Source organism: Temnothorax americanus, unplaced genomic scaffold (assembly GCF_048541705.1).
Source record: "Temnothorax americanus isolate GAGA-0224 unplaced genomic scaffold, ASM4854170v1 Scaffold96, whole genome shotgun sequence".
Taxonomy (NCBI): domain Eukaryota; kingdom Metazoa; phylum Arthropoda; class Insecta; order Hymenoptera; family Formicidae; genus Temnothorax; species Temnothorax americanus.
In genome coordinates, this window is record NW_027509819.1 from 366284 (window position 1) to 376136 (window position 9853).

Genomic DNA, 9853 nt, shown 5'->3' on the forward strand with positions numbered 1-9853 from the left:
CGCCCACATTTTTTAAAAACTTGAAACGCGCCGTGTGCGCGGGAAATCCGTCGCACCGGTGCCTTCCCGCACGACGCCGACGAGCGCCGAAGCGAGCCGATCCCCGCCGAAGCGAGCCCGCGGGATCGCGCCGCTTCCACCACCGCACCGTCACCTGACGATCGGCCTTCCTCCTGCCAAAGCTCACCGCGCCGAGTGGTATAAAAAGCCGGCGCGCTCGACGAAAAGACACGCTGCGGTGGGGCATTCTCTGGTTCGCTGCGTCACGTCTGATATCTGAGTTGGTGCTCGTTTCGAGACTCTCCTGTACGGGTGGTGCCTTCCCCGACCTTTGTGGCTCTTGGCCTCTGCATCGTCGTGGAGGAGAATTTGGATTCCCCGCCTGGACACCCCTCCAACTCGGAGGGTAGGCTGAACACGAAATCTTCGCTTAAGCGAAAAGTACTCGACACCGAGGCGCTGACTGCATCCTCAGGAACTGACAAGCTTTCTCGCATTGGGAATACTGACATCAATGATCTATGTAAATTCGTTACTTTTAATCGCTTTCAATTTTTGGCTGATGCGGTTGATTTGAATGACGAGGCCGGGGAGTCTTGTTCGGGACTGCATGTTTCCGACCCCGAAAGTAATCGTGTGCAGGCTCATCCAGCCAGTGATGAGACGAATCAGACTCATTTCATTCCGAAGGCAACTAGGAAGCCTCCTCCTATTTATCTTGCTTCGAAGATAACGAAATACACCGCTTTTATTGATTCACTAAAGATGGATGTCGGAGAGAATTTCCATGTAAAATTTCTTGGAAATCAAGTTAAAATCCAGTTTCTCAAAATCGACGACTTCACGGCTTTTAAGAAATTCGCAATCGCAAGTAAATACTCCTTTCACACTTACTCTCTGCCGGAGGAGAAAACGACCACGGTCACCTTAAAGGGCTTGCCTAACTTACCTAACCTCACGATTACAAATGAGTTAAAGAAGCTCGGAATAGAGATCAATTCATGCACGATGCTGAATGACGAGAATAGCCTGTATGCTACTTACAAAATTAACCTGACTCTAAATTTTCTCTGACTCAACTGCGGAAAATTAGATTCCTTTTTTACTCAAAGATTTACTGGAATAAATATATTAACAGAAAAATCGCACTACAATGTTACCGATGTCAGGCCTTTGGCCACACCTCTACGAATTGCTTCAAAAAGCCACGCTGTGTTAAATGCGCTGAAAATCACATAACTTCAAGCTGTAAGAAGGATTCGGATTCACCGGCTAAGTGCGCGAATTGCTCCGGGGATCATCCGGCTAGTTATTCTCAATGCCCGTCATATTTAAAGTTCCTCGAGAAGCGAAAGGCCTTGAATCGACCCTCTGATCTGGCAAACAACCCGCATGCTATCAACAAAAACTTGCACGCTCTTCTCCCCTCCTCAAATATAACGGCTCCTTTGCTTTCAAGAGCCTCGTCTGCCTCTAAGATAAATAAACCGACTCAATATTTACCTCCGAAAACATACCTTGAGGCTTTGAATAATAATGCACGCTCTGGTGCGTCGGAGGACGTGGCCAATTTTAATGATCTTGTTTCTGAAATTAAGAAACTTAGCCAATTAGTAAACATTAATACAATGCTCTCAGTTATCAGAGATTTAAATAAAAAGTTGGCCTCCTGCTCCGATGGCCTTAGTAGACTACAGGCGTTTGTTGAGGCGGCAGAGAGCCTTTGAAATGCCTCCGATCACAGAGCCTCTTAAGATTTGCTTGTGGAATGCCACAAGCATAAATAATAAAAACGCGGAATTCCACCATTTTCTTCTCTCTAACAGTGTCGATGTTGCTATGGTCACGGAAACTTGGCTGCATCCTAGTACCAAATTAAATTTCTCGGGTTATAAAATTGTGCGCTTGGATTCCCCGTGTGTTAAGGGCGGGGGCTTGGCCATTATCGTCAGCGACTCGTTGCGCTTTCATACACTGCCTGCTCCGGTTCTGAATGGCTGTGAGCTGCTGCTGATTAAACTGTTGGCCGGTCTAAATCTCACTCTGGGCGTAACGTACATCTCTCCCAGCGTTAAATTTGATGTTAATCTTCTAACAGATGTTTTTAGAGATCACCATCAACTTTTGCTTGGTGGTGATTTTAATGCCAAGCATCGCTCATGGAATAATTTTACGAATAACACTAGAGGCATTCATCTGCTTAATTTTATCAATAATAACAACTTTAATTTGATTCACAGTACAACCTATTCACATAAAGCCCTTCGTAAATATCCTTCGAATATTGATTTTTTCATAGTTAAAAATATTAACAATAACTATTCCTGTCTCACCTTAAATGACTTATCCACCAATCAATTTCCTATCATGCTGGCTCTTGATAACTCCTCCATTGAAAAAATATCTTACAAATTTTATAAAGCCAACTGGAAAAAATTTAAATCTTCTACTTTGAAATGGAAAATAACTCATAATTTTTCTAACGAATCTGAAATTAATCTTTGTATAAATAACCTACAGCAGTTTCTTTGTCGTACTTCTAGACAATCTTCTAAATTATTAGATTATAATCTGAACTATATTACTGATGATCCAACAGTGGCTGCGGATCTTAATAAACTTATTAAGCTTCGCAATTACTATCGTCATAAATTTCAACGTTCCGGTCTGGAAAAGTTTAAGAGATATCGCAATGTTCTCACATCCATTATTCACAATACGATACGTGATGCTAAAAACAAGAAATGGTCCGATCGATTATCGAAAGCCAAAACCAGTGATAATAGTATATGGAGTTTAACCAAATCTCTCCAAAGAAATAAAACTCCTGCGCCTCCCTTTTCCTTGGATAACGGCACGTTTGCTTATGACCCCGGTGAAAAAGCTCATCTTCTGGCTCAAAATTTTTATAAAGTTTATCAAGACGCTGACGGACTTACTTCCCCTCATGAAACTGTGGTTAATGATTTTGTCAGTAGTTTGGATGATTCCTCTCCTAACTGTAATCTAGAGTTTATTACTCCCCGTTTAATCTACGATATTATTAAAACTTTCCCTAACAATAAAGCTCCCGGCTCTGACAGGGTCACCACTTCTATTCTTAAGAATTCATCCTTTAAAATTATCCTGCAGATTTATTATATAATTCTATATTCTTTTCGATTGTGTTACTTTCCTTCTCGTTGGAAAACAGCTAAAGTCCTTGCCTTTCCCAAACCTGGCAAATCTCAATCCTCCCCTGCTAATTATAGGCCAATTAGCCTATTGAGTGTACTCAGTAAAATCTATGAGAGAGCTTTATTAACTCAAATTAATTCTTTTCTATCCGAAAATAGAATTATAATCAATGAACAATTTGGTTTCAAACCGCGACATTCCACGGTTCAGCAGTTGCTTAGAGTAACGGAGGATTTTGCAATGGAAATGAACAAAAAACGCAGTTCCGCTATGGTGTTGCTAGATATTCAGAAGGCTTTTGACTCTGTCTGGCATAAGGCTTTATTATATAAACTAAATCTTCTGAGTTTGCCTTTATTTATTATTAAAATCTTACGCTCTTACCTTCAGGATCGCTCCTATTTTGTTTGCTTTGAGGGGGGTCAGTCTTCCGTTTTTGATGTCCCTACAGGGGTACCGCAGGGCTCTATCCTGGGACCCGTGTTGTTTAACATCTTCATCAATGATATACCTAGAAATCCTAAAACCAGCTTGGCGGTATATGCGGACGACACGGCCGTCTACACATCGTCGTGGAGTCCGGCGTTGCTTGTCTTTAGGCTGCAAGAGCATGTTGATGCCATCGTTCAATTCCTTCGGGAATGGAGGATGGTCATCAACAATGAGAAAACTGAGGCGATTATTATTACCCGCAAGGTTTTTCCGCCGCCTCCTTTGATTAAGATGAAAAATTTTGACGTTCCATGGTCCAGGGTGGTTAAATACCTGGGAGTAAAAATAGATACGGGTCTTCGCTGGAGTCCTGCTATTAATGATAGAGTCTCTAAAGCTTATGGCGCTATGAAAAGGCTTTTCCCTCTCATTGCGGGGAGGAGCGATCTTTTGCTAAAATATAAATTACTTTTGTATAAGACTTGTGCCAGACCGGTTTTGCTATACGCTGCTCCTGTATGGGCCCCCGTGGGTAGGTCTTATTTTGAACGCTTGCAAATTTTGCAAAACAAGTTTCTTCGAATTATTCTGGATTTGCCTCGGGGCACGCGGGTCGCTGACCTTCATGTTCAGGCTCAGATTCAGCCTATTAGTGAAGTCGTTACAGATATGGTAAATAAAGCGTACAATCCGGAACATGATAATCCGCTCATACGTGACGTTGGCAACTACGACATTAGAGATATTCCTATGAGAATTAGATGTAGATTGCCCAAGCATTTCGTACAGGAATAGATGTAATATATTCTTTGATATATTAATTCCCTTTCACCCTTATTTCCTTCTTCTCCTACTAAATTTGCTTGACATGAGTTTTTTTTGCAAGTTTTTCCCAAACGCTTCACTCTGGAATAAAACGCACTTCCAAGATCTACTTGTCATTTATATATTTACATATTTATTTATGCTATATGCGGGTTGTAGGCTAGTTCCTGGGTACCGCAACTTGGACATTGGATCTACAAAAAAAAAAAACGAAAAGACACTTCGTCTTTACCACGGCTTTCCGCTATCCCCGACGAAGCTACCTTCCGAATCCTAGGGCAACACGCACAACGAGGTCCAGAGTTCTGGTTCTCGACTGAGGGTTCTCAGAGTGTTCCCGAGCTCCCTGAACACTACCCCGACGGCCACGGCACCGTGGGGTCGAGCGTGCTCGGCCTCGCCGCGAGGGTTCTCGCGACCGTGATCCCGGGATTCCGCCACCCTTCCGTATGGAATATACCGCGTTCCGTATGTAATGTACCGCGTTCCGCTGTCGTCACCGGTATTAATTCGGTTCATATAGCCTAGCGCTTGCGTCCGGATACCTGTAGCCGCGTTCCGCATGTACTATACCGCGTCCCGTATGTAATATACCGCGTTCCGTTACTCTCACATGTATTAATTCGGTTCATATAGCCGAGCGCCTGCGTCCGGATACCTGTGGCCGCGTTCCGTATATCATATACCGCGTCCCGTATGTAATATACCGCGTTCCGTTATTATCCCCTGTATTAATTCGGTTCATATAGCCTAGCGCTTGCGTCCTGATACCTGTAGCCGCGTTCCGTATATGTACTATACCGCGTCCTGTATGTAATATACCGCGTTCCGTTATTATCACATGTATTACTGCGGTTCATATAGCCGAGCGCCTGCGTCCTGATACCTGGTGCCGCGTTCCGTATGTAATATACCGCGTCCCGTATGTAATATACCGCGTTCCGTCATTATCACCTGTGTTAATTCGGTTCATATAGCCTAGCCCCGCGTTCTGATACCTGTAGCCGCGTCCCGCCTGTAATATACCGCGTCCAGCTTACGTGTAATATCGAATCTTGAATAAAGTGCATGTTACTATCCCATGGCAAATTGATTACTGTCTCTGGGCCTCTCATCGAACTCCCGATCCCGTAAGCCAGTCCGCGTTCGATAAAGACAGGCCGTTACACATTTACAAGTTATAAAAAAATTAGTAAGAAAAGGTTCGTATGTTTTAACTCAGATTATGAATAGGATAAATGAGAAATCACAACTTGGGATTAATGTCAAACATCATTCTATTCCTGAAGGTCGTCCAGTTTTGAAACAAAGCATCGTACAACAACTCTTTGAAGGCTGTACAAGACCTCATAGGGCTATTGAATTTTCTAATTTTCTTTTAACAATCGCAAAACCAAATAATTGTTTTTATCTCACAGATAGAAGCGTCATTGTAATTAAAAATATGTTTTTTTAATGAAAGACCAGTTATTCTTGGGCATAAGTATATTGATTTTATTAGTATCGATAATTATCCAATAGATTCTCGTTTAATAAATGTATGCAAGGCAAAGACTCTCTCTAATGAATTTCAAGTATGGCCCGTTAAAGCTATTTTTAAAAAAGGATTTCGAATCTTCTCGTGTAGATACTTTCATATTTTTTCTCTTCTTCATTGCAAACCTTAAATTTTTTAACAATTTTTAATAATTTTTTATAATTTACATATTCCACATAAGTGTCTCTTAAATAAATGTGTTAAGGCCTGTGTCCACGATGTTAGAACTTGGTCCGAAATCTTGGACGGAGAAAGAATTAACCAATCACATTTGAACAATTCGGCCATTTGACCATTGCGATTAGTCAATTCTTTCTCTGTCCGAGGTCTCTCGGACCAAGTTCTAGTACAATCGTGGACACAGACCTTTATACAATAAATAAAATACTCATGCATAACGCCAGTTACAAATTGATTTAATAAGACCTTTTTTAATTTTGAAGAAAATCATGAAACGTTATCAATTATATTAAAAAATAAAGGTACATATATATTTATTAAGATAAATATATAAATAATATAAATATATATAAATACTGTATTGGTAGAACAAATTCTCTTTAAAAAAAAACATTCATTTTATATTTCAAATCTTAATAATTTTGCAAAGTCTATGTAAATCAACAAACAAAAACAATATAAATAATCTATCCATATTTTTGAGACCTTTTTCAGGTACTGTACTGTTATCACTGTGACCGGAGCGATTGATCTTGCACTAATAAAATACGCATAAGTATATAATTAACTATCATTAGCAATGTCATCAAAAAGAAAAAGTGTAGAAAATACATGCGTGAGAGAACATCTCAAAAGGACTAGTAAGTTTTGATCAACTTAATAAAGGAGCTTTCCAGCAAGTGACACAAGCCGACACAAATGTCGTTCTATCTTTCTTTTTTGGCAATGAGTAACAAAGACAAAACGATACCTGTGTCGACTTGTGTCGCTTGCTGGAAAGCTCCCTAAGTGACTGTTGATATTCGTTCTAATGTAATTGTAGTATAACATTGTAATCTAACCTATAATAATGTATTATTAGAAGTTAAGGTTCCGGTTGAGCGGCCGTACGAGACGGACGTGTTAGCGCGATCTGGCACTTAACCTATTCTGGAATATTCTTAGTTGCTTAGAGGGATAGTTCTGGTCAATGCAAGCTCAGAGTCGGGCCTTCAGTGTTCTTTGGGCCGGAATCTTTGGGAGGGAATAAAGGAATTCTAATATTTTGTGGGCTCCCCTCTTGGAGGGGGAGCGATATATCTTTTGATTCCCTTTTTTCCGCTGCGCAAGAGACGACTGACGATGGAGATATCGGACGAAGAGAGAGAAGAAGATACCGGGAATCAGCCCGCAGATTCGGATAATGTGATCAACGATCTGGTCAAGACCGGCGTGTCGGAGAAGGACTTCGACAAATTCGTAGAGGGAATAAACGCCGTAAGATCAAAGGAGAGAGAAGCAAGGGAAGTGGTGCGTCGAGGGGACCGTGGTGGTGCTAAGAGGCAGAGGACGGGCGACGCAAATAATCCGGAAGATGTTACGGATGACAGAAGGGAAGGGAATAATAAAGACTTAATTAATCAAGTCCCTGAGAGCTTGAGTGCGTTCACGGGTGACCACGCGGCACCGCCCGACTGTGCACGTGATACAGGTGTGCTCAACTCACAAGTGCCATCTATGAATACTCGAGATACGGAGAGGCTTAACAGGCAGACAACGGTGGAAAGAAAAATATACAGGGTACGTGGATCGGAGTTGATTGAGAGTGCAGCACTTGTGAACGAAGTGGAGCACATTCAAAATAGATTCTCTGACGACCACGAGGGTAAGGTATTTTTGACCCTCCGGCTCCCCCCAGAGCAAACATTAACGAGAAAAGGTAGGAATCATATTAAGATATGGATGATTCTAACCGAATTAAAGATCCGTCCAAATAACGTTGTTATATTAAATCATTTTTCGGCCGAAGCAGAATTTGAAAATGGATCATCGGCAAATTCTGCGCTGGAAAAAATAGAGAATCTTAAGACTAAAAAGATAACTGCTAATATAGAAAAACACCAAATTTTTTGTAAAGGTGTTATAACGGATTGGCCTTCTGCGATCCCCGATTTGTGGGCAGCTATTAGCGATAAGACAAATATAGTTAGTTTGGAACGAATGTATAGACGTAAGTGGGACACTACAAATAAGACTGCCTCTCTGGCAGAAACAGACAATATTATCATTACTTTTAGAGATAATAAACTGAGGGGACAGAAAATATTTAACAATATGGTTGGCCTGAGAGTTCGGCCTTACATAATGCAAGTTAGACAATGCTATAACTGTTTCAGATTCGGACACACAAAGAATGCATGTAAGAGCGAGACGAAATGCATTATATGTGGTGACAAGGTCCATGGTCAATGCACGAAACCGGTTAAGTGTTGTAATTGTGATGGTTCTCATAGATCCACGTTTAGAGGATGTCCTATTTTTGATAAAAATAAGAAAATTAATGTTGTGAAAGCACACAATAATATATCATTTTACAGAGCACGAAAAATAGTGGAAGGCAAGGAAGCTCCAGTGCTGCCCAGCCATGATATATATGTGAACCCGGGGGCATGGCCTACCCTACCGGATCCTAAAAGAGGCACGACGTACTCCGCAAAAACCAGATCTAATGCCCGGAACGAGGTAGAAACTTCTAAATCAAAAAATGACTACAGGGTAAAATATCCCCGCGAAGATACTCATAAGGACAAAAGGAGGAAGGATCCCTCCCGTTCATATTATAAACAATTTAACCCCCGAGAAGAGGAAATTACCAAAAATAGGAGAGGCGTGGCGCTTAGGGCCAGCCACAGCGACGCATCAGAGGAAGGAAGTTGCAAAGAGGCGACATCCTGCGATGGAAGAGAAGACACGACGAGTGCCGCGGGGATCTCGAATGCCAGGGATACCGTCAAGGGAATCCTTTTACTGCTGCAGAGAGACCCACAGGTGAAAAGTTTATTGATTAAGGCACTCCAGCGAATAGAGGTACGTGGAATATCTGAAAGGAGTTCTCAGCGACTCAGAGAGACTGTCGAAATGGAATATGATACACAGATGATCAACGAGAGGGAAACCTTGCTTTCCCATGGTATGGAATAATTCAGTCTATTGTTATGGAATTGCCAGGGTTTTAAGGGCCGGAAGCAAGAGCTATCTAAGAGAGTCATGGACTACGATATAGTGGTCCTTACGAAAACGAAACGTTCGCCACGCAGTCAAGTTTATTTTCCAGGATTTAGAACCTTGAATAGTGATAAACCATTAAGCAGCGGTGGAGTTTCAATCTCAATCCGTACACATATTGATTTTAATGTTGTCCCTATCGCGGCTCTCCCGTTTGGGTACGACGTAATTATTATTAAAACTAAGAATCTAAATCATAACTTTAATCTGGTGGCTGTTTACAGACACCCAAGAAAGGCTATAGCTGGACAGGATTTCCGAGCAATGTTCAACTCTATGAGGAACGATGAGGACGATGTGATTATTCTTGGCGATTTTAACGCACATAACACTCTCTGGAATTGTGATTCAACCAATGAGAGCGGGGATACCCTGTTAGATATTATGAATGAGAAGGATTTACTGTGCGTGAACGTTGATACGAAATCACGGCTGGGTTATAGTGGCCAGCGTAACTCCAACTTGGATCTTTTGTTTTGTTCAATGGGTATGATTGACGAGATTGAGTGCTGCCAGGAGGATGATAATTGGGGTAGTGACCACTTCCCACTGTCTTTCCGAATTGATCGACAGACACAAATTTACAGGAAGCTAACCAATCGTGTTTCCACCAAACGAACGGATTGGGAGCGATATTGTGAGTTGATTACTGGAGAT

At 41.6% G+C, this 9853-nt stretch overlaps 1 protein-coding gene across 1 annotated transcript; it reads left to right on the forward strand.

The window, feature by feature from the left end:
* The first annotated feature begins 6985 nt into the window (after positions 1 to 6985).
* LOC143908453 (uncharacterized) lies at positions 6986 to 9131 on the forward strand. Its single transcript, XM_077426120.1, has 3 exons — positions 6986 to 8141; positions 8308 to 8392; positions 8509 to 9131. Exons 1-3 carry the CDS (start codon positions 7274 to 7276, stop codon positions 9110 to 9112), a joined length of 1557 nt encoding a protein of 518 aa, XP_077282246.1. The 5' UTR covers positions 6986 to 7273; the 3' UTR covers positions 9113 to 9131.
* The last annotated feature ends 722 nt before the right edge of the window (positions 9132 to 9853 follow it).